The sequence below is a fragment of the Mangifera indica genome, chromosome 18 (assembly GCF_011075055.1).
Source record: "Mangifera indica cultivar Alphonso chromosome 18, CATAS_Mindica_2.1, whole genome shotgun sequence".
NCBI lineage: Eukaryota > Viridiplantae > Streptophyta > Magnoliopsida > Sapindales > Anacardiaceae > Mangifera > Mangifera indica.
The window spans coordinates 79,799-104,893 of record NC_058154.1 but is presented as its reverse complement, the minus strand read 5'-3'; the positions used below and the strand labels follow the sequence as shown (position 1 = coordinate 104,893).

General features: G+C 31.8%; 2 protein-coding genes and 1 pseudogene across 2 annotated transcripts; 2 read left to right on the top strand and 1 right to left on the bottom strand.

Moving 5' to 3' along the window:
* Window positions 1-6,687: 6,687 nt before the first annotated feature.
* LOC123201629 (transcription factor RAX2-like) lies at window positions 6,688-8,487 on the bottom strand. Its single transcript, XM_044617207.1, has 3 exons — window positions 8,155-8,487; window positions 7,906-8,035; window positions 6,688-7,532 (listed from the first exon to the last, which is right to left on the bottom strand). Exons 1-3 carry the CDS (start codon window positions 8,288-8,290, stop codon window positions 6,842-6,844), a joined length of 957 nt encoding a protein of 318 aa, XP_044473142.1. The 5' UTR covers window positions 8,291-8,487; the 3' UTR covers window positions 6,688-6,841.
* A 6,796-nt stretch (window positions 8,488-15,283) lies between these two features.
* LOC123202206 lies at window positions 15,284-16,729 on the top strand (annotated as a pseudogene).
* A 342-nt stretch (window positions 16,730-17,071) lies between these two features.
* Window positions 17,072-19,565, top strand: LOC123201497 (S-adenosylmethionine synthase 2-like). The gene is made up of 2 exons (XM_044617032.1): window positions 17,072-17,509; window positions 18,031-19,565. The coding sequence occupies exon 2, from the start codon at window positions 18,038-18,040 to the stop codon at window positions 19,208-19,210; it is 1,173 nt and encodes a 390-aa protein (XP_044472967.1). The 5' UTR covers window positions 17,072-17,509; window positions 18,031-18,037; the 3' UTR covers window positions 19,211-19,565.
* The last annotated feature ends 5,530 nt before the right edge of the window (window positions 19,566-25,095 follow it).

The window sequence follows — 25,095 nt, the reverse complement described above, 5'->3', positions numbered from 1 at the left end:
CACAGTAATATTATTTTAATTCACTTAAAGGTTTTAAAATAGAATCTATCTAGCATGTATTTAATTTGTATAAACATGATGATTTGTTAATTCTTTTCTTTCCTTAAAGAATAAAATTTGTATAAACTGTAGAAAGGGATGCATGTTAGACTCATTATAACATACCATATCATTGATTAATCTTAATTTTTATTTTTATTTTACGATCTTTTATTAATCTTAATTTTTAAGCTATTATGATTCTATGGGCTAGCTGTGGAGCCGTATGCATCTACAAATGGATGTGTTGGCATTTCGTGCTTACCCAAGTGTCAAAAGTGCTTCTCCTTTCTATTTTAATATTATTTTTTCTTAATTAATATCTTTTCTAATATATAATTTTTGGCCCCATCAAATATTTGTGAAGTAAATTAGTCTTCATGAAGATATCTTCATTTGTCTTATTGAAATTGGATTATTTTTTAATGTATATAAAAATTGGTTGTGTAGAATAAGCCCTGTTATCATCATGGTTTTTCACCTAATTAAAGAAAAAGTATCATAATGAATTTAAAAAAATTTAAACTTTCTTGTAAAATTTGAAGCTAATAAATTAAACATTTCACCTATATTTCTAAGCATATAGTATAATAAAATGACCAAGTCACAAACATTCTAGTAAGGTTTCTCCTACTCTCGAACAACAAAATTGAAGATTGGTTTGTTCGATTTGAGAAATGGTAGGGCCATTGTTAGGGATGTGATGAAAAGGCTGAAAATTTGATTTAATATTTTTCATGATAATAAGATCAAAATTAAATATAATGGGGACCATGAAAATGTGTGAAAAGAAAATTTTGCTAGCTGAATGTGAAGGCTCCATGTAATCGTCAAGGTACGACTTGATTATATCGTTATTTTCCAAAGCATTGGACCTATTTGGGTTCATCATCATCATTTATGTATAAATTTATTTTTATTATTAATTTACATAATTTTATTGTTAAATATTATCAAGATTGTGTAGATTTGTGATATGATATTGCATAATAACTAAATTATATATGATTAAATGATTTTAAATTAAAGATAAAATAACATTTAATTATATAATAATAATATATAAATTTACATTTATTATTTATATACATAATATTATTTAATATTTAATTTAATAATAATAATTTAAATTTGTAATGTGTGTGGATGATATATGGTTAGATCCGAAAATTCAAAAAGATTTGAGTGACAATTGGGCATACAGTAACTGGATTGGTTGTCTTATCCCGACCAATGCACAACATCTTGTCTCATCAAAGTCTAGGAGTTAATTATATGTTATAATTTAAAAATGTGTTGGTTGGCCATGGTAATAAATTTACACTGCCAAACCCCAACACTAGGAAGTGGCAAATCTTGGCAAAAATCGAAAATGTATATATTATTATGTACTTAAAATTAAAACTACCCCCATTACGCATAAACTTTTTCTCAAGAAAAGTTCCCTTCTGAAGTTGCTTCCAGGAAATTTTATATTCCTCTTGTTGCATGAAGAATATTCTATTTCTTTTTCCAGGTTGTAACCATGCCTAATTAATTCATATGTTAAAACTACTGCACCAAATGAAACCCTTATTTCATTTTCACAACATCAGCTTCAGGTTTATCTTAATTATGTATGAAATTAGTCATAATTAAAAAGGTAGTAAATGTGCCTTGCACTTGCACTTGCGCTTGCACATGCACATGCTTTAGGCATCTTCTTGAGTATCTGAGCTTATGCAAGTCTTATTAATAAATCAAATAGAAATTTAGTGGATCCAATTTTTCCAAAATTTGGTCATTTTATTAAATGGGTGGATCCAATTTTTGTTATACACCTTTTATACGAACCTTTAAGAGAATTGTTTAACCATATGCTAAGTCAAATATAAAAAAACAGGTCAACAATTAATCACAATACAATACACAAGCGATTTACTGGTTCACCAAAATTAGACAAGTTTAAGAGAACAAAATGAAAAAAACAACTAAAACAAGAAAAACCTAAAATTGCAGAAAGAAGACGCCATATTATTGATATGAAAAAATAATAATGCAATGAAGAAACAAGGGATGGCCCTCAGCGTATGCAACTCATGTGAGGGTTAGCTTGAAGAAGATCGATGAAAGATCATTAACAGTGAAAAGCTAAAAAAACATTTTAAAAAAAAGGTTAGATGATTGTTGTCACTGCTATCGGAAGTACTAGTTTGAGCAAACGATGTTTTGATAATGCCAAAACAAAGACACATATCTTGCAATAATAATTCTGAATTTTTATTGCCCTATAATTGAGGTTCTCCTTGTACGTCGATTTCATCTTCTTCTTGCATTCACGATATATTTATCAGAAAAAGCACACTGATATTATAATATTTTATTAGCACTTTTTTTTTAAAGGGATTTTTGTTATGTGATTATATAATTGAGAGGAACAAGTCAACTTTATGATGTTATAGGTGGAATACCATACCAAGTAATCTTTAATAGTGATTTTGATTATTTAATTAATTTCTGAGGAAAAAGAAAAGGAAACATAAATTGTACGAGAAACCCTTTTTGTCTATCTACGAGAGAATTGAATTGCTTCTTCCACAATTCTAATCCTTCAATAAAACAGGGATGGGCCGGTTCACCTGTTTTATATATGCGATAATTTCTTTGCAAACATATAGAGATTTAATTTTAGTTTTTGAAGTGATTAAGACCAAAAGAAAAAAAAAAAAAAAACACAACTTTATCAAAGACTGATGACACTTGAATAAAATAATTAATAGAATTAGAAAGAACAAAATCTAGGTTTGGTAATTAGCAGATAAGTCAATGGAAATGAAGTAATGAGAGGACCTAAATCGAGTTAGTTACAATGTCTCTGATTAATGAAAGGGGCCAGGGCCAGGGGACATTTCAAAAGCTGAAAAGTTAATTAATAGGGTACAAAATAGACAACTTTTTTCGATGACTGTTTGAAGAAGAAAAAGAGAACGTTGAAGGCAAGTTATAGATATGGCTGGCTACCTGGGTTGCATTGCATGTGCCATTGAATTATTGACTTATAGCTCGCAGCATTTAATTTCATTTCGTGTCAAAATCATAGAGGGGAAAGCAAAGTGTCCACTCAAAACCTTTCGACTTTCTCCCCTGGAATAATCAACTTCATAAAATGAAATGAAATGATGAAGAAAGAAAATTCATGTATCCTTGTAGTTGAGTGGATTTTATGTGTTGCTCAGCGTTACTGTCGCAAGAAATAAGAAAGATTTTTTCCTAGCATTTTATTATAAAATTATATAGTTAGTCAATAGTCAAGGGAAGGCCTTTGGTAATTAATTTCACAAATTCCTAAGTCAAAGCCAGCGATCAGCACTTATTCATACTGAAGAATTTTTGTTTAAGAATTTTTTAAATAAAAAATCTGAAATTTTGTGAATTGAGATCTTCATATTTTGAGGTGGTTGAATTGATAGAATTAAGAGCCCAGTAACAACAACTTGTTAAATGGACATGACATGTATCTAGTGCATTTAGGCCTGAAAACAAGAGAGAAGAAAAGATGGTGGAATCTGAATTACTCGAAAGGCATTTTCTTTATGACCAAGTGATTGGACTCTTGGGCCCTCCATCAAGAAGCTCAGGCGGGCTCATGTCATGTCTTAAATTAGCTTTGCATTAAAAAACAAGGAAAATTAATTAAAAATAACCTAAAGCAGTATTTATTAGTCAAACAAACACCCTATGAATTATATGAATAGAGTGAAGATTTTAAATTAATAATACTCATTTTACATTCATTTTTATTTTAAATTTACATCTTCATTCAAGTATGTAGGTATTTTATTATATTATTTGTTATTTTATTTAATTAAATAATTGAAACTACAATTTTAAGATTTCAGTGTTATCCTATGTTTTTTTGGTTCTATCTCAATGTTATTGTTAATTTGAGTTATAAATATCATTGTTAACATTATTTATATGATTTAAAGTTAAATTTTGTGCAAAATATGTAAGAAACTTTGGTAGAATTAAGGTAAAAATGGTAAGAGTAATCAATCATACTTCGATATTTCTTTAATATTCTTGTTGTTTTGTAGTTTATTTTAGATTTAAGAATGATTTATTTATTTTAAATTTACATTATTATGAAATATTGATCTAATTTTGAGTTATCATTTGTAAAAAAAAAAAAAAAAAAAAAAAAATTTTAAACCGAGTATATGTGATTTGGGTAGAGTAAGCAAGGTAGTTTTACTGTTAACCTTCCTTAGTAACTAAATATAATGTGATTAATATTTTCCCACCTAATGTTTGACTTTAAAATACTTTTTTCACTCACTAACTACATAAATCATACTTTTCCAACCAAAAAAAAAATCTAACTTTGACGAAAAACCTAATATTATCATGGCAAAATAGTATTTTCACTGTACAACAATTTAAAAAAAAAATTAAAAAGAATAACCTTTATATATATCTCACATAATTCTTTATAAGTTTAGAAATTTGTAATTCAGTTTCTGTAATTTATATTTGGAAACATTAACTATCACCATAAATGATTCATCCATTGTGGCCGAGTTTCAAGATCAAAGTTTGACTATGGTTCATCAATCCAAATGAGTGAGTCAAAACAATCTTATTAAAGTTTTGAATTTTAACAATCTCCAATGAGCAGAGATTAAAGAAACGGAAGATCACATTAGTTTAAACTACAAAAAAGATTATGGGAGAGGGGTGGCTAGTAAGGGTAAAAGGGTAAAAAATCAGTGGTGACAACAATGGTGCTAAAAATTCACTAAGTGTGCAATATAAATGTGAGATAATGAGTGTGAGATTGAGGGCGGTTTGCGAGGTTGAGAGTGTGAGGTGGCTTACTCAGTTAGGGAATGATGAATCGATGATAATAGTAGTGGTGGTAAGAACTGATAAGACCATCTAAAAAGAAGAGTGAAAATAAAAAAGAAAAGGTAAAATGATGATAACACAAATTTGATATCTAAATATATTAAAATTTTGTTAATTTGAGGTGATATAATAATTTTAAAAAATTAAAAAAAAAACATATAATATAATATTTTAACTTTATGATGTGTAAAGATTCTTTTTCTTTATTATAGATAAATTTTAAGTTTTAAATAAAAAAAAATGTGATTTATGCATGATAGGAAAGTATTTTAAAGTCAAACCTTGTGTTAGGAAGATGGTAATCACTCTTAAACATATAATATAATATATGATACTTGTGCTAAGAAAGCCGAGTTTGAATTTGTAATGTCAGAAATCAGCTTCTTCTTCCTTGCATCCTTGTGTTTTATATAACCAATACAAAATCTTGATAAAATCTAGTACTATGACAATTCCAAGTTGAAGGGCACTCACTCATTTACTAAAGCTGGCATTGGACATCTTTTATTTCTGTGTTAAGATGATCGAGTTATTCAAAACCATTAGATTAGTGACTCACTTAATGGTTTAAAGTACTCACAAGTGAAGTTAACGAGCCAATTAAATAGATAATGGTGCCCACATAAGTTGAAACAAGTATCTAATATTGAAAATGGTTAATAAATTTTCAGGGTTTCAGAGCGGCTGCCACTTTTGACCGTATGCAGTTCGCAAGAAAATATAAGGAAATTGAAATTTTTATTCCTAGAAAACATTTCGCATTGAACTTGAAGACAAAATTGATTAGGATTCTTAAATAATAGTGCCAATAGCTGGCACGCAAACCCCGATAGTTAAATTAAGCCTAGTGAGAGGAAACAAACAAATTGGTGAATAGGTCAATGCATTACTGTTCTTCCTTGTTAAAAAATTAATCTCCGTTTGTCTTAAAAAAAAGGCAAAAACTTATATGACCAAGGCACCATTATCCTGAGATCATATACTTTTGGAGTTTTTGGACTGCTTCCCAATGAATATTCTCTGTCACTTCCCATTCTGATTAATTAATTTTCGTTTTTAAATCTATGTTGTTCCCCTAGTTGGATTTGTTTTTTATGTTAATTAATTAATAACCGCATTTTCTCTAATCAGTTTTCTTACCTCTCTATACCCCACAAGTCCTAATCAAAGGGTTATCAATAATTGAAACCCCCCTCACATGTGTCATTAGATGGCCAATCAGCCTCTTCATATATTATTCAGATTTCAACTGCCAAGAGCCTAGTGTTTTGCAGTCAGAAGTTGGGGTACCATTCTTTTTCCAAATTAAATTCATGGAAATAATCAACCCTACCCAATTGAATTGAACAAATTTGATCATGTTACGTCTAGCACAAGATTATTGTACAAAGAATACACCGGCTTATTGTCCCTTAATACACCTACTCATCACATATTATTTATATATAGACTCATTTTTTTAATATGATTTGATTAAGTTCATAATTAAGACATACAATCGTTTAAGAATACCGAGAATAGGATTAACATCGACCCATTTTAATAACCATGTGTATCCACACAAAGATCCCTCCTTGAGCAGCTTGCAACCATAAACAAAGACTCAAACATATGAATTAAAAAATGATTGAAAATTAAAATGAAAAAGTGCATGCTTGGCATTCAAGTTTTAAGTCTTGAAATTTGAAAGATGATGGGTTTAAAATCTTACTGCTTTGCAGAGAAACTGTATCAACACATTCATAACATTGTTTCCCAAAATGATGCACAAATGAAACACTTTTTTTTTTTTAACCCTTAATTAATTTACCGTCAGAAAAAATAAGCTGTTTCCATTGAAAACACCAAAGTTATACATACAATCTAAAACTAAATTCAACCATCTTTGTGATTTTACTCCCAGTCAGCGTCTTCATCATATAGCTTTTTCCTCGGTCTTGTTTTCATCAAACAAAATGCTATTATTACAACTACTTGTTCTAATAAGTTGCTTAATCTCCTCAAGTCCATAGTCCATTAATGGCGTTTCATCCCAATCCCCATTAATATTTGGCTTTTGCTCATCACTCCAACTCCCATTTGTGTTATAAAAACAATCCTGGAAACCCATTTGAACAGTGTTACTGTTTCCACTTCCGCTGTAATCATACTCTAATTCTTTGGAAGCATCTGAGGAGCTGCAACTGGCTGCTGCTTGATCGTTTCCAAACATTGAGGCACTATCTTTCACTTGAAAATGCTGAATAGAACTCAACAAATTGCTCTCTTGGGGAACCTGGAGAATATTTGAGCTTGTAGTGATGCAACAATTGTTGCTCAAGAGAGTGTTGGAAAATGAATGTGGTTGATCTAGAGAGGTGAAAGTTGTAGCTTGGGTGGTGTAATATGATATTGTTGATGATGGTGATGATAGTTGAGGTGATGGAGATGGAGGTGGTGATGAAGGTTTCTGAAGAAGAGATGAGAAAGTTGCTTGGTGATGAGGCAATTTTCTTTGAGATTGATGATTAGCCATGCCCATGAGCTTCTTCTTCAGTTTGGTGTTCCAGTAGTTCTTGATATCATTATCTGTCCTGCCAGGCAAATGAGCTGCTATTATTGACCACCTGCAAATTTCAAGTGAAGAAGAAACTGTCACTCATGAATACAAAAATCTAAACTTGTCATACATGAAAAGTTGCGCAAGCACCATCATGACGACAAAAAATTTCTAAAATTTGATCAACTTATTGTTTAAGCATGTAAGTTCCCTTGAAGCCCACAATTCACAACAAATAAAAATTAAGCTCCAGGGACCTTAATTGTTTCTTTTCCTTTTAAAGATTTTATATTAATTCATCAGGTTAGCTCAGCCCACTCAAAAGGAAAGAAAAGAAAAAGGACACAATAAAAGACACAATTTTCAGATCAATTTTTGTAAAGAAAGACGAATCTTCTTCCAGTAAGAGAACGAAAGATGATAATATATGGTAAAAATACCTGCTCCCAATGTTAAAAAAGAGAGTGTAAATTATCCTATCTTCATCATCAGAGAAGTCTCCATGCTTGATGTTGGGTCTGAGATAGTTAAGCCATCTCAACCTGCAACTTTTCCCACATCTCTTTAAACCTGCAGCAGATCATTGACACAAACAAATTAAAGGTCAGAGATCGACACACATAAAGCAAGCCAAAGCATCTTTCTCTTAAGCACAAAAAAACAAGATATATATATATATATAACAATACCAGCTTTCTGTGGGAGAGCAATCCAGTTGCCTCCAGTGCCATGTTTCTCTATATACTCCTTTAACTTGGCATCTTCTTCAGGCGACCATGGTCCTCTCTTCACATTCGCCTTGTCACAACAAGGAGCTCTACCCATGATTTCTCAAATATTATTGCTGAGAAAGCAAGAGAGATGAGTTTCTTCCAGAAAAGACTTGATGGGTTGTATCTTATCTTATTGTCTGTGGAAGCAGAGAAAACTTGGTGTTTGGAAACATTTAATAAAGAGAAAATGTAATACAAGTCGAAGAACAGACCTCATTTACATATAATTTGATTAATATTAGGACAGAGAACTTTCCAACATGACAATATTATAATATTTATATCACCAAGCCAGCCAAGCCAACAGGGACCTTGCTTTTTCGCTCTAGATTCTGACAAAATTAAGCCGAAAAAATCCAACCTCCTAAGCAATGAGATGCATTCATCTACATTTGAAAGTGATGTGATGTTTATTGTATTGCCATTTTGATTTTTCCAAGTTTATCTTACTCCAATTAATTAATTAATTCAACACGACTACTTGTCTATGCATTTATTTATACGTAAATATACATATCTAGTTATTATATACACAAAATATTTAACCATCTATATATATATATATGTATGTATGTTTGTAAAGTCTCACGCATTTTCTTTTACTTTAAGAGGGTTCCCTTTTGTTTATATATTTTGAAACATTTGACTTGGTAGATGGTACCGGGAGGGACTGAATCAATGTGAGACCTGTTCTTATTTGATACTGACAAGTTAATATTAATTTAGTCACTGCATTAAATTTATGGCAAATTTTACTTGATAAGAAGGATTAGCAACTAAAACATCAGTAATTTTTAACTTGAAGTTATGTTCTCAGTAATTCTCTAACTAGGAGGACATATTTTTTTAGGATTGTGATTGACTGAATATAATTGGATTAATTTGTTGTATTAAATGATATATTTTATATTAAATATAGTCTTAAATATAATTAAAATAATATTATTATTCATTTTTAAAATATGTGTTATCATATTTGACCTTGACATGTAAATATATTAATGATTATATTTTTATTTTAAAATGGTTAATTAACTTTAAAAAATACTCTTAATAATATTATTATTACTGCTCACGAGTACATGAAAAGTAATTAATAATAAACGTATTTTGGGTAATATTTATAGTAAAAAAAACAAATTATCTTTTTGAACGAAGATTTGACGTAATTTTGTCCCCGCTCCGGTCGACTTCAAAAAATTATATTTTCCGTAAGTGCAATTAATGTTTTAATTTTGAACGAATCATGAAGGAAATATTTTACCAACTTGTCAGCAACAATTTCCAATTTCTCTTGCCATTTTCAAACCAATTAAGGAACCTTTGGAATTTTCTGCCATCCACAAGAAAAATGTTTATACTTGATTTGATATTATTATTATGCATGTCACATTCATAATTATATTTATTTTCAATACAATTATAAATGCAACTTAATGTGTAGGCTTCAAGCTTCAAAGATTTGTCCTATCCTTCCTATCTATTAAAGTTATTATATTAGACATCAAAGAAAAATATTATTAATTTGACTATTTAAGCATGATTAAATATTTAAACATAAAATTTTGTGAAAATAAATATTCAAATTATCAAAATAGTCTTATATTATTAAAATAAATAAATAATGTTATATATACAAATTTTAAATAAATAAAATAAATATATAGATAATATAATTAAATATTATTTTATTTTTAATTTAAAATTAATTAATCATATAATACCACAAGCGTGTTAAAAGAAGTATCTAATAAATAAATAAATCATCAAAAACTTCCGAAATGTTATAAATATGTATGGTGGACTTTCCCACCACCTGCAAACTTGTGTGGGAACGCATTTAATGATGAGCGGCTACATAGATAGCATGCCTTGGGAGGTGGAATGATCTTATTGGCTTTCAGTTTTCTCATTTTCGTTTTCCTTTGTATATATAATATATGCAAAAAAATGAAAATCACTTTTCTTTCTTTGGCTTTTAGTTTCTTCATAATTATATACTCAGCTTCCGCTTCTTCTTTTTAATCACATTAAAACTCTAAATTTACATCTTACGATTGTAATAATAAATTATACTCATTATATTTATAACACAAAATATAATATAAACTTAAATAATAAAATATCATATTATGGCATGTCCTCCTCATGCTTGCCATCAATTGACCTACCTTCGTATACCCACCATCAACACATGTTTATTGTAAAACAATAAAAGAACTGAGTGAGAGATAATTATTCAGTAAGTAGAAGACATTAAATTATATATATATATATATATATATATATATATATATATATTTTTACTTAGTTCCTTTCCACACTTATAAATCACATTCCTTAACTCATATACTTCATCATTTATGATATGTTTACGGACCTAAATTTGGATGATATGAAATATAATGCATGTAAAGCATTATTTTCAGAACTTTTGGTGAACACATCTTCCTAAAAACAATCTAATTGTATCAATATGACTAAATTAAAATAAAATTTGGTACCTATAGAACAACCCTTTTGTCTCTTTTTCCCTTACACTTTAACATAATCTCAAACTCAACCCAACTCCGTCATGTCATATACACCATATTGACTTATTTAAATCATAAAGTAACATAAAATGACTAAAATGACATTGAGACTATCATGTGGATTTTATAAGTGTGTAGTGAGAATTAGTATAATTTTTGCCATTTCTTTTCCTTACTATTCTTATAATTACCCTTGCTTAGGCAAGGGCAAAGTTGGAAAAAAGAAAGCCATTTTGGGTTGCAACTTGTGATGGTTTTAAGAAGAAATTAATGAGTTTAAGATAAAATGATATTTTTATCATTTCATATATATAAATGAATGATACGTGGATGAACGAAATTTTAAATGTACAGTGTGAGAAAATCATTGCATCAAAATTGCAGTGGGAGATAGCTATTTGACCTTATGGTATTTTAACAATTGATTCTAATCATAAGCTTACTCTTCTAATGTGGCCTTCAATATTTAATACAAAAGCAATTATTCAAAAATAAGAAAATAAATATAGAGGCAATTTTTTTTTTTTTTTTTTTAAAAGGCTCCACTATCTTAAATTCTAAGTCAACTGTTTAGTCATCATGCAGGCTTTATACATATTTCTTTCTCAATTCAATAAATCATGCATACCTGTATGTTGATAATGACACTTAAACCCATGTAATTTTGCACAACTTTAGCAAGTAATTATCAATCTATATTCACAATTGGTCTGAATGCACCGCATTATGCACATTGTTTCAATTCTGATAAGAGATAAATCTAAACATGGTAGACAAGATAAGACTAAACTAATACCATATACATCTACACTCACTAATATAAACAATTTACTTCCATAAATAATTTAATTGCATGAATAAATAAATAAGATATATGTCAATGATAATAATGAAATTATATGTATAAATAATAATGTATTATTTTATAATTAAATAATTTTAAATAAAAAATAATAAATAATAAACTGTATAATAATATTTCTTTATTTATATATATAATATTACACCAATGATAATTTAAAATACACATGGATGCCCATTTGTATAAAATACCAATACAATCCACTTAGCAACTAAATTATGACTTTGCTGACTCTAACATATTTTTATTATAAGTTCAAAGACCAGCAAAACTTGATTTTATATTATATTTTTAGGGGCAAATATTATGTGTATTTATTTTAAATATATATATTTATATATAGTATTATATGAATGAATATTATTTTATTTTTAATTTAAGATCATTTAATCACATAATAATACATATAAATATATATATATTTAAAATAAATACACATAATTTTATTATATTTTTAATTATATTTCCCGCTTTAATGAACTTTTAAATTATTTACTTCATTAACAAATTCAAATAATAATAAAAAAGTAGTTTTAAAAGGTTATTGAATAAGAGAAAAATGTTCAAGAGAGCGGACAACATATTTTGCTTATTGCCCTATATACAGTCCAAAAATTAATTAATTTAATTACTAACATATTTAATCAATATAATACTATTACTAGCCATGATTAATACATGGCTTTAATTTTATATAATTTTTCTTCAATTGCTGCATAAGTCAGAGCTAGGCACTTGGCCTTTTGAAAAATTCGATTTAAGAAGATGCTGAATCACTGGTTAATATCACCGTTCCAATTAATTAATTGATTAATAAAATATGATTTTATTAAATAAAAATAAAATTAATAATGATATAGTTCGTTAATCCTATTAATTTTTTGTTTTTTTTTTTCAATTTTGTCATTTCACGTATTTGTTTTAATTAATTAATAACAAATTAGAGAAAGGTATCATTCATGAAGGGAAAAAGAGATGAGTAATTGGAGTAGGCATATATTATGGGTAGTTGAAGATAGAAAAAATGCTTGTCACCTTGCTGAACAACTTATTAAACTGAGTATTATTTTGTATTAAGTATCAAATCATTGTCGCATTAAAAACAGATTTAAATTAGTTGAGATTTACACTTCATATCAACAGTAATTGTTCTCGCGCTTCCTTTCCACTTCCACACCTTGAATCCTTTAGCAATGTCAAAATTTTATTTATAAAAGGCGCACATTTTACTAATTTATCATCTTCTTTGCATACAATTTTCAGGAGCCTTTTTAATATTTACGTGAATCTAAACTCTACAATAGAAACCCCCCCAAACCCCACCCCACCCCAACCACAAACATGAACACTTAGCTATTGACTTCTAATTTTAAGGTTTGTGAAAGATTAAGATTTGCTTAATATGATTTGCACATTCCAGAAGGGATGCATTAATTTGATTAAAGGATTGCACTTTACAGATGTGGGCAGCTCTTTCCATAGAGAAGATATTGTAGAGAATTGTACTGAGAAAGAGTAATTGACCCGCAATGACAGAGATATGTAGAAATTGTTTTCTTTATTCAAGTTGGCGGACTTAGGTATAATTTTATCCAACATTCAAACTTGCCTTTTAGGTTTTATCTTAGTTGTTGAGGATTCTTCTCTTTGGAAAGTTGAACCATTCATCTTCATTTAACCTAAATTGTAAATTAATTAAACAAACTTTAACTATTGACAATCCTTAGTCAACCTTGCTTCATTTTGTTTTTAATATATATACATATGCTCCAAAGAATTATTACTTGGGTAAATTAAGCGTTGTCTTTGAGGTTTAGCATGAAAATGCTTTTCTCCAACTTCTAATTTGGGAAAATTATAAACCATTCTCCAAATCACAAATCGAAAATGTAAATCCCAAATAGATATGTATCCAAAAAGTTGTTACATGTACACTTGGTTTTTTTTGAAGTAGCACAAGCGGACCCCTTGTTTGCTAGTCACTCTTAAAGAATGTTTGTGTTGTGTTACAATTGTTGATGTAATAATAAATAGTTGTTAATATTTTTTGCTAAATGGTCAGAAGTTTATATCAATGATAGTTTTGAACAGACATTAAATGCAAATCTCCTAAGAAAACTAATAGAGGAAACCGATTTCCAACCAATGAAACCCAAAAGAAGTTTTTTGTTACCATTGTTTTTATTTGTTAGTAATTTGGTAATTTATAGTTTTGCTAAAGCACACCATGGCAAATTATTATTGGAGATTTAGCACCTAAAAGCTATTGCAAGAAGACAAACCTCTTTGCTTGCATTGACTTCTGGATTTAAAGCCAAATTAATATTCTTAAACTTTGGTTAGTAACACTAAGTGTCCTTTTTCATCTACCAAAATCATTATTAGATCCACTTTAGTTTAACAATGAATAACTGCATTGGCAATTTTGTTTTCTGATGAATTTTGTTAGGTAACCAAATCGTTCTTCATAAACGACCAACTTATTACGTGTTTTACATGATAATTGGTTGTGAATTCTCAACTAAAAAAGATTTATGGTTGTTGATCTAATATTTCTATCATGATAGGAGAGAATATATGCATATATGCAAATGATAATATTTACTAGTGATTATACGAGAGTGGTTGTATAATATCTCCCTTGATCTTAGGGACAAATTTTTTATCTCATTTTTTGTATTTTGAGCCTTATTTCCACTGCAAAATTTGATTAAAGGCCATAGAGATCACTTTCATATAGCTTATGGTACCAATGTAGGAATTTTTGCAATTTTAATTTTTAATCATGCCTTCTATTTCATTAAGATAAGCATTTTATTGTTAGGAGAACACGGGAATGTCTGCTTAAAGAATGATGTGACTTGTGAGGAACAGATGTGAGTTAAAAATAAAATGGAAGCACTTATTTAGTTGCAGCAGCTGCCAATGTACAGAAGTTAGTTTCATTGCTAGGAAGTATTTCTTCAGACGTTGATAAATGTTTATCTAATTTATTAATCGTTCCTTCCATTTCCACAATAACAGGAGTTCTTAATTTAACTGTTCATTTCGAGGAATTGATGAGTAGGATTTCATAATGCAGAATGAACTGCAAAAACGGATTAGGTAATAGGAAACATAAAAGTAGTTTCTTCTTAATTATCTTTGTTTGTAAGTGTACTTGAATAGCTTCCAGTTTCTGCAGATAACTTTTTGTGGGCATTTTTTGCTTATCGGAAAGCATGATTTTAGATTCATTTACATAATCAGAAAAAATATTTTTCTTTTTTCTCTATGATCGTAAACTTCTGGAGCTTATTGTAAAGAACTCTGAAATCAACAATCTAGTGTACTTATTGTGAATGATGGGTTAGGATCATTTTGGCTTCATTCATGGATGCAGCAGGCAACATTGATGGAGGAGAATGCTCTTGAATGTTAAGTACAGTTGATAGCAAAGCACCAAAAAGATTCCATGACTGATAGGAGAGAGATTGTTGAGACCACGAGGAAATTTGTTATCTAATTGATTGTATTGGCGTGTCTCTTTCACCACCTTCCCCACTTCACCTCCCGTCTATCTCCACTTCAAGTTCTCACTGCCAAGCGACTTAATCCACCACACCACAAACACAGTGCAAACTAGACTGTAGTGGCAGTCTTTCCACAAATGGCAGAGATGAATGCTTTTGGAGAAGCTACTCTGAGCTTGAAGACCTCTTCTTCTCATTTACCCACTTCGTCATTTCCTAATGCTCCACCAACTTCTTGTAGAATCTCAACTGGGTTCTTGCGTTTTAAGTTGTCTACTTGAAGAAAAATAAGGGATGTCTTCAGTCGATCTTTTGCATTGAAGAATGAGATTCTTTAAGCTAATGAAGTGGCTGAAGAAGTGAAAAAGAAACTCAACAGCCATATGAGACAGTGTAGTTTTATACTCGCTATCTCCTCTAACTTTGCTATTTGTAGCTGCACTTCCTGGAGGTATTACGCATTATTCTGAATATATCAGCATTTTGATGCACTCTCTGAATCACTTATGTTGCAAATTTCAGATGAAGTATCATAACAGTAACAAATTCAAGTCTGGAATTAATTTGATTGTGATTTCTACCCAGTAGAGTTTGATTTGAGCAATATAAGCTTTGACTATCGGAAAAGCATTTGCAGGCTTAGTACACTGTGTTTCTCCTTGTAAACCTTAAATCTAATGTTGCGTAATTTGGAAGGCATTAACTTGGTTTCCAACTCAGTCTGATCTCTAATTTTACTCATTGTTGGTCAAAATATGTGAACAGCTGGGATTGTTAGGCCTCTTTTTGGGCCTTTTGTTGAGCTTGTGCAGTCTTGGAATCTTCCTAACTGGCTTGTGCACTGGGTCACCCTGGCAACATGGCATATTCCTTCTTTAAGCTTCACGCCAATTTATCTAATTTTTATACATTTGTTAATGGAACCTATAGCATACAATACATCAAATTCCTTATGTCTATTTATGTGTTGTAGAATTCTAAGGCTGTTGTGCTGTTTGCCATGGGTGGTTATGGAACATATCTGGGTTTTCGCATACGATTTTCTGATGATGTGGTAAGGATTTTCATTGCAAAACATTCTCAACATTTAGCGACAGCCTTAATATACTTTGGATCACTTCAGGAAGAGAAGGCTAATGCCAAAGACTTGCACCCAAAGCTTCTTGGTGGCATGTTTCTCTTCTTTGCTTTAGGTGCAACCGGTGGAATTACATCACTTCTTACTTCGAACAAACCTATATTTGAGAGGTACATTTCCCCAGACAAAGAAGAAATGTTCTCTTTCTATTTGTTGAGAAACTAGCTGATAAGTGATAACTATATGTTTGTTGTACCCCTCATGCTGTCACAGGTTTCATTGACCATACAGACAATTCTGCCCACATTATTTGGGGTTAAAATGTTGAACAATAATACAAGTTAATAGTAATTTGGGGACCTTCATTTTCATTTCTTCTTGTTCGATTTGAATGCTGGTGCAGGGTAATCCTGGATTAAGTGTTCATGGGATCTTGGGTAGTGGGATCATGACACTGTTTCTCATCCATGCAGCCTTCGGACTTCAACTTGGCCTCAGTTACTAACCACAGAACCTTGTGATTTAGGCAAAAAATGAACATGGGCAAAATACTTCTACTGATGACTTTGCTGAGGGCAGTGATACTATCTGTGTTCCATATTTGTAGCTTTCAGGTCCTCACTTCAGAACCAGGAGATGCAGAAAGAAGACAATTCAATTGAATTAAGTGATTTACAAAATTTGACAAACTTTGAACAGATGAGAATGGTTTTTTCAAGAATCCAGAAATCGTGAGACTAATCAGTAAACCAACTGTGATTTGTTAAATTGAAATTGGATAATATTTGAACCAAATTTATCAACAATTAGCCCATCTTCTTTCTTTTCTGTAAGAAAACAAAATCACATGTGAAAGGCCGCGTGGTGACGTGGTCAGATGTGAGCACTGGATTGGCCAGCAATCCTCCAAGTTCGTGGGAACAGGACCCACTTACGAACCAACAATACTGGTGGGCAGTTGTAAAGCCAGTGTCACCTGCAATCACTCACATCTCCCTACTTCAGTCATAACCGTTTACTCTCCCACTTACAGAAACCTAACAAATCAAATCGTCTAGATCAATTAAAAATCTACTCCAAACCGAAAAGATTAAACCCCGTTTGCCCATAAAAACCGGAAGAGCACAAGTGGAAACCTGCGAAATGAGCGGGGAAAGCAAATACAAGTGAGAGAACGAGAACGAGTCATTCGAAACTGCTCTTTCTATAAATCACTCTTTCTCACTTACCAAACCCTTTTCTTCGCTTCACAGATCTATCTACTGAACTCAATTTTCAGTTAAAGGTACTTTCCTTTAGATCTTTTTCAGATTCTTTGTCTTGTGTTTTCATTTGAGTGTTGGAGATAGACTGTTAAATTCTTAATACTAATGTTTTGGCATCTGGGTTTATCAAAGTTTTAATCTTTATGTGTTTGTCTTCTGATATTATAATTTGATGTTTGTTGCGTTGTGAATGGCGTATTATTGAGCTTTATAGGATTTAGATTCTGGGTGGAGAGATGCTTGTTGTTTGAATTAAAAAAAAAAATATTGTTTGATTTTTATTGATCTATGGGTTGTCTTAGAAAAGAGAAAAAACTTATTTCAATGTATATTATGTACTAAAGTATAAAAAAGAATAATTTCAATGCAATTAAACTAAAAAAATTTGTCTTCTATTAAGGTTTGCCTGATACAACCCTTTTATTATTATTGAGTACTAATTTTATTGATCTGATCTTAAATGGTGAGTGTTGGGAATTTATTCCTTATTTGAGTAGTGAAGAACATTGTAGTTAACGTTATTTCTTACTATCTCTCTCAGTTCAAAGATGGAAACTTTTCTCTTCACTTCTGAATCTGTCAATGAAGGTCATCCCGACAAGCTTTGTGACCAGGTTTCCGATGCTATCCTGGATGCCTGTTTAGAACAGGATCCTGAGAGCGAAGTTGCTTGTGAGACTTGTACCAAGACTAACATGGTTATGGTGTTTGGTGAGATCACAACCGAGGCGAAAATAGACTATGAGAAAATAGTTCGAGATACTTGTAGACGTATTGGGTTCACATCAGCCGACGTTGGCCTTGATGCTAATAAATGCAAGGTTCTTGTTAATATTGAGCAACAGAGCCCTGACATTGCCCAAGGAGTTCATGGGCATCTCAGCAAGAAACCTGAGGAAATTGGAGCTGGTGATCAGGGACACATGTTTGGCTATGCCACTGATGAAACATCCGAGCTCATGCCACTAACTCATGTCCTTGCTACCAAGCTTGGTGCCAAGCTCACTGAGGTCAGAAAGAACAACAAATGCCCATGGTTGCGGCCTGATGGTAAGACCCAAGTGACTGTTGAGTATCGTAATGAAGGTGGTGCCATGGTCCCAGTTCGAGTTCATACCGTTCTCATTTCGACACAACATGATGAGACTGTTACCAATGAGAAGATTGCTCAAGACTTGAAAGAGTATGTGATTAAGCCTGTTATCCCTGCTCAGTATCTCGATGAGAAAACCATCTTCCACCTTAATCCTTCAGGTCGGTTTGTTATTGGTGGACCTCATGGAGATGCTGGACTCACTGGTCGGAAAATCATTGTTGATACATATGGTGGGTGGGGTGCTCACGGTGGAGGTGCCCTCTCTGGAAAAGATCCTACCAAGGTGGATAGGAGTGGTGCGTACATTGTTAGGCAAGCGGCAAAAAGTGTAGTGGCTTCAGGGCTTGCACGCCGTTGTATTGTGCAGGTATCTTATGCAATTGGTGTGCCAGAACCACTTTCAGTGTTCGTTAACACTTACATGACAGGAAAAATCCCAGACAGTGACATTCTCGCTTTGATTAAGGAGAATTTTGACTTCCGGCCTGGAATGATTGCTATCAATCTTGATCTGAAAAGAGGAGGCAACTTCAGGTACCGGAAAACGGCAGCCTATGGTCATTTTGGTCGCAATGACCCGGATTTCACATGGGAGACTGTTAAGCCCCTTAAGCAAAAGGCCTAAGTGTGTGATTTTGGCAGGGTATTTTTGGCAAATGGTTATTGTCGTGGCCATCATTCTGCTTGTGGGGGAGAAATAAAGAAAAGCGTATAATCACAATCATCATTCTGCTTGTGCGGGGAATAAAGAAAAGCTTCCATGCATATGTCTGAAATATAATTGACATTTTTCACTCAGGTCTGCGGTGGTACCGGGACATATGCTTTACAGCTGAGATATTAGCAAATCTAGGATCCTGTTATATTTGTCATATGTTTTTCCCTCTCATTTTATTTCATTTTCTTGTAGTTATATTGTTTCTGGAACATCCAATTTGTTTACCGAGAATGTTATGTGATTTGATCAAATTTTGAATTTATGATGGGCCCAAGTATCTCATATCCCCAAAATAGTGAGCCAAGTGTATAACAAAATAAATAGAGCAATACTTGAAGGCTCCGAAAAAGTAGAAATCATTTGACATCAATTTGTTTACAAACATTAGAATTGTTGAAGCTATGGAACATTGAAGTTCATTGCCGAAAATTCTGAATTTTTTGAAGATGATTCTGGTGCAGAAAGCTGAAGATGATTTGAATTATTTTTTTGCAGCCTTACAATGGTGACAAACTTCCTTAACTATTTTGTAATGCTTTTAATTAGAATGCAACCAAACTAAATTATAGTTGTTATGTTAGGTGTACTTTGATTTAAAGTTTGGTTAGTTTGTAAGAATTTGTGTGGATAAGCTTAATTTAAGCTGCTTTTGTACATGGGTTAGGAAAAACTATGTAAATATAAATGTATGACAAAGAAATGATAATGTTCCTAGTCACAAAAACAAAAGGAAAACAGACTTCCATTTTATCTCTTTGTTTTCTTTTTCTCTTTTATGTTTTTTGCATTTTTCTTGCTTTCTTTGCTTCCAAATCTCCATTAAAAAAATCAACAATTGGTATCAGAGCCTTCAGTTCTTTGTAAAGACTTGTGCCAAAGAAGCAGTTTGAAGAAAAGGGAAGGCTAGTATATGCAAGAGGGAGAAGAAACTGAGCACACAAACCATGGCCTCAGACAGCTTTATAGGGGTATCTGCACCAGTTTTTTCTGGTGAAAATTATGCAGCATGGGCAGTGAAGATGAAAGCCTACTTAAGAGCTTTTGATTTGTAGGATGTGGTTGAGATAGATAAGCAACCAAATCCACTGCTAGAAAACCCAACACTGAATCAAATCAAGCACCATTCTGAAAAAGTGGCTAAGAGATACAAAGCTTTGTCTTGTATCCATTCTGCAGTTTCAGAGGTGATGTTTGCGAAGGTCATGGCTTGTGAGACAACAAAGGAAGCATGAGATAAGTTGAAATTGGAATTCCATGGAAGTGACAAATCAAAGCAAATGCAAATTTTCAATTTAAAAAGGGAATTTGCTCTACTTAGAATGAAAAATGGTGAATCAATTAAAGACTACATTGATAGGCTAATGAAAATTGTGAACCAGTTGACTCTTCTTGGAGAGGTGATATCTGAAAATAAGGTTATGGAGCAAGTATTGGTGAGTTTGCCAGAAAAATTTGAGGCAAAGATCTCATCTTTGGAAGATTCAAAAGACATAAGCACCATGACCATTTCAAAACTTTCAAACTCTTTACAAGCTATGGAATCGAGACAGACATTCAGAGATGGAGTCATAATATCTGAAGGAGCTCTTGTTGCAAATCAAACAACAAAAATGCATGCTGGTTCTAGTTCAAATAAGTAGCAATTTGGCAAGAAAGGCAATGAAAAGAAGAAGAGCTTTGATAGAAGACAAAAAGAGAAGAAATGTAGATTTCCACCATGCCAATATTGTAAAAAAACCAGCCATACAAAGAGGTATTGCTGGTATAGACCTGAAATATAATGTAGAGGGTGTAAAGAATTTGGTCATATGGAAAAAGTTTGCAAGAACAAAGGTAAAACAAATCAGCAACAAACTCAAGTTGCTGAAAAGTTACAAGAGAAGGAAGAGCAACCTGAAGAGCAATTGTTTATAGCAAGCTGTTATGAAACTCAAGTCCATTCTCAAACCTGGTTATTGGACAGTGGTTGCACCAACATATGACTTCAAATGAAAGCCTTTTTGTCAACATGAAGAAGAGCAAAATCTCTAGAGTAAAAATTGGAAATGGAGATTTTTTGCAAGTGAAAGGAGTTGGTACAGTTTTTGTCACTACATCATCAGGTACAAAAATGATTAATGATGTTTTGTTTGTGCCTGGTATAGCTCTTAACTTATTGAGTATTAGTCAGATGCTAGAGAAGAATTACTCCTTAAAATTTGACAATAAAAAATGTCATATGTATGACTCAAAAGAAGTAGAAGTAATAGTGGCAAATATGATGCATAGAAGTTTTTGCTTAGAGCTAAATGAGTTGAATGCTTAAGCACTTGTTAGTAGTGATCAAGAGTCAATTAAGTGGCATAAAAGACTAGGCCACTTTCATGAAAAAGGGCTCAAACTTTTGCATGAAAAGGAGCTCATTGTTGGAGTGCCAAAGGTGGCAATGATGAAAAGAGTATATGAAGCTTGTCAATTAGGCAAGCAAACTAGACTCTCATTCTCAAATAATGAAGCATGGAGAGCCAAGGAGAAACTGCAGTTAGTACACACTGATGTGTCTGGCCCTATGACAAAAAATTCCTTAAATGGCAGTAGGTATTTTGTTCTATTTATTAATGATCTTAGTATAATGTGCTGGGTTTATTTCATTAAGCTGAAATCTGAAGTTTCAGATGTGTTTCTGAATTTTAAGATACTTGTAGAGAATGAAAGTGAATGCAAAATAAAAATGGTAAAAAGTGATAATGGAGGGGAATATACCAATGAAAAAATTAGAAAAATTTGCATGGAAAATGACATCAAACATCAATTCACAATTCCTTACAACCTTCAGCAAAATGGGGTGAGTGAAGGGAAGAATAGGACTGTGATGGAAATGGCAAGATGTCTTTTGTTTGAAGCTAATTTGCCAAAAAGGCTTTGGACAGAAGTTGTGAATACAATAGTGCATTGACTCAACAAATTACCAACAAAAGCCTTAAAGGAAATGACACCTTATGGGGCTTGGTTTGGTTCAAAGCCAAATGTGAGTTATGTAAAAATATTTGATTGTGTTTGCTAGACTTATATACCAGAAATGAAGAGAGAAAAGATGAGTAAGAAAGCTGAATTAGGCATTTTTGTTGGTTATAGTGACTTGTCAAAAGCTTATAGAGTATATCATCCTTTAACTAGAAAAATTAGCATCCACAGAGACCTGAAATTTGATGAAGATTCAGTGTGGAATTGGGAAGCCTATGAAGTTCAAGTGAAGGTGAAAAATGAGCCTAACTTGCAAAGTGAAAAGGTGGCAGAAGATAAGTTTCAAGCTAGAAGTGATGATGAAGATAAAACACCCAAAATGAAATCACTTTCTGAAATTTATAGCAGGTGTAATACAACTATATTAGAGCCTGCAACATTTGAAGAAACATCAAGGTTTCCTAGTTGGAAGGCTACAATACAGGAGGAGATAAAGATGATTGAAAAGAATCAGACTTGGAAGCTTGTAGAAAGACTTCATAATAAGCATATAATAGGGGTTAAATGGGTGTATAGAACAAAAATGAATGTTGATGGTTCTATAAACAAATTAAAGACAAGGCTTGTAGTGAAAGGGTATGCTCAAAAGAAAGGTGAAGACTACTCTGAAACCTTTGCTCCTGTTGCAAGGTTTGACACCATCAAACTCCTTATTGCATTAGCAACACAAAAAGGTTGGAATCTTTACCAACTTGATGTTAAATCAACATTCCTCAATGGTGAATTAAATGAAGAAGTGTACATTGAGCAAGCTCCTGGATTTGTAAAGAAAGGTGAAGAAAATAAAGTGTGCCTACTTAGAAAGGCCTTGTATGGCCTAAAACAAGCTCCAAGAACGTGGTGTAGCAAGGTGAATGCATACTTGCTGAAGCTTGGCTTTGTAAATAGCCTAAATGAGGCTACATTATATGTGAAATTTGTTGAAGAAAATGTGCTAATTGTATCCATTTATGTGAATGATCTTTTGGTCACAGGAAGCAATGAAGAATTGATTGCTTGGTTGAAATTGGAGATACAAAATGCATTCGAAATGACAGACTTGGGAAAACTTAGCTTCTTTTTAGGCGTTGAAGTAATTCAATCTGATGTTGGGACCTTTATTGGTCAAGAAAAATATGTAAAAGAGATATTGAAAAGGTTTGGCATGGAAAATGCAAAAGGAGTTAACAACCCTTTAGTGTTAAACCAGAAGTTGGAAAAAAATGATGGATTTCTGAAGGTTGAACCATCTGTTTATAGAAGCTTGGTAGATTGCTTGCTTTATCTAACAGCAACTAGACCAGATATAATGTATGCCACAAGTTTGCTTTCTAGGTTTATGTAAAAACCAAGCCAACAATATTTCAAAATAGCCAAAAGGGTACTTAGATATGTCAAAAATACAGCTAATCTTGGAATTTTTTATAACAGAAAATTGGAGCTGAATTTATGTGGCTATGTTGATAGTGACTGAGGTGGTTCAATTAATGACTTTAAAAACACTTCTGGTTACATATTTTCTCTTGGATCAGGTGTTATATGCTGGAACTCTAAAAAGCAAAGTGTAGTAGCTCAGAGTACAACAAAAGCTGAATACATAGCTGTTGTTTCAACTGTAAATCAAACCATTTAGCTGAGAAAAATTTTAGATGATTTGCATGAAAAACAAGTGGAAGCTACACCTATTTATTGTGATAACAAAGCTGCAATAGCCATAACAAAAAATCCTATTTTCCATGATAAAACAAAGCATATCAAGATCAAGTATCATGCCATTAGGCAAGCAGAAGAAGAATCAGAGGTGAGGCTAATTCACTGTAGCTCAGATGAGCAATTAGCTGACATTTTGACCAAGACATTAAATACCAAAAGGTTTGTTCAAATGAGAAAGAAGTTGGGAATTATAAGCAAGTTTGTCAAGGAGGAGTGTTGAAGCTATGAAGTAGTGAAGTTGGCTACTAAAAATTCTGAATTTTTTGAAGATAGTTCTGGTGCAGAAAGTTGAAGATGATTTGGATTATTCTTTTGCACCCTTAAAATGGTGTCAAACTTCCTTAACCACTTTGTAATTCTTTTAGTTAGAATGTAACCAAACTAAGTTGTAATTGTTATGTTAGGTGTACTTTGATTTAAAGTTTGGTTAGTTTGTAAGAGTTTGTATGGATAAGCTTAATTTAAGCCACTTTTGTATATGGGTTAGGAAAAACTATGTAAATATAAATGTATGGCAAAGAAATGATAATGTTCCTAGTCACAAAAACAAAAGGAAAACAGACTTCCGTTCTAGCTCTCTGTTTTCTTTTTCTCTCCTCTATTTTTTGCATTTTTCTTGCTTTCTTTGCTTCCAAATCTCCATTAAAAAATCAACAAGAATAAGGATTTTGTAACGAATATATTTGAGTTGCTTTTGGGCATACTAAAGAAAGCATAGGAAAGTTTTTACTCAACTTGCAAAATGTTGGCTACACACTCTGCACCTGTAAAGCATAACATTTTCACAATTTAACTAAGCCTCTGAAAAAGATGAATGGAATGAAATAATGTTTTACTCATTCTTCTTTTTTTCTTTCCTAATAATAACCGAACAGTCTCTGTAACCTGTTTAGTGATCATGAATTTGAAACTGAAACCTCTAGTCCCTAGGACCCTACTAGTTGGCTATTAGCCAGGTAGGTTTCTCTAAAAACCACAAGGTGACTTTTAGATTAATATCTGAGTTTACATTACTATAAAAATTCTCTAGTCAAAATATTTTGTTATTAATTTTGCCAAGATCATATGTAACGAAAATCTGTAAAGCCAAAAAGAAA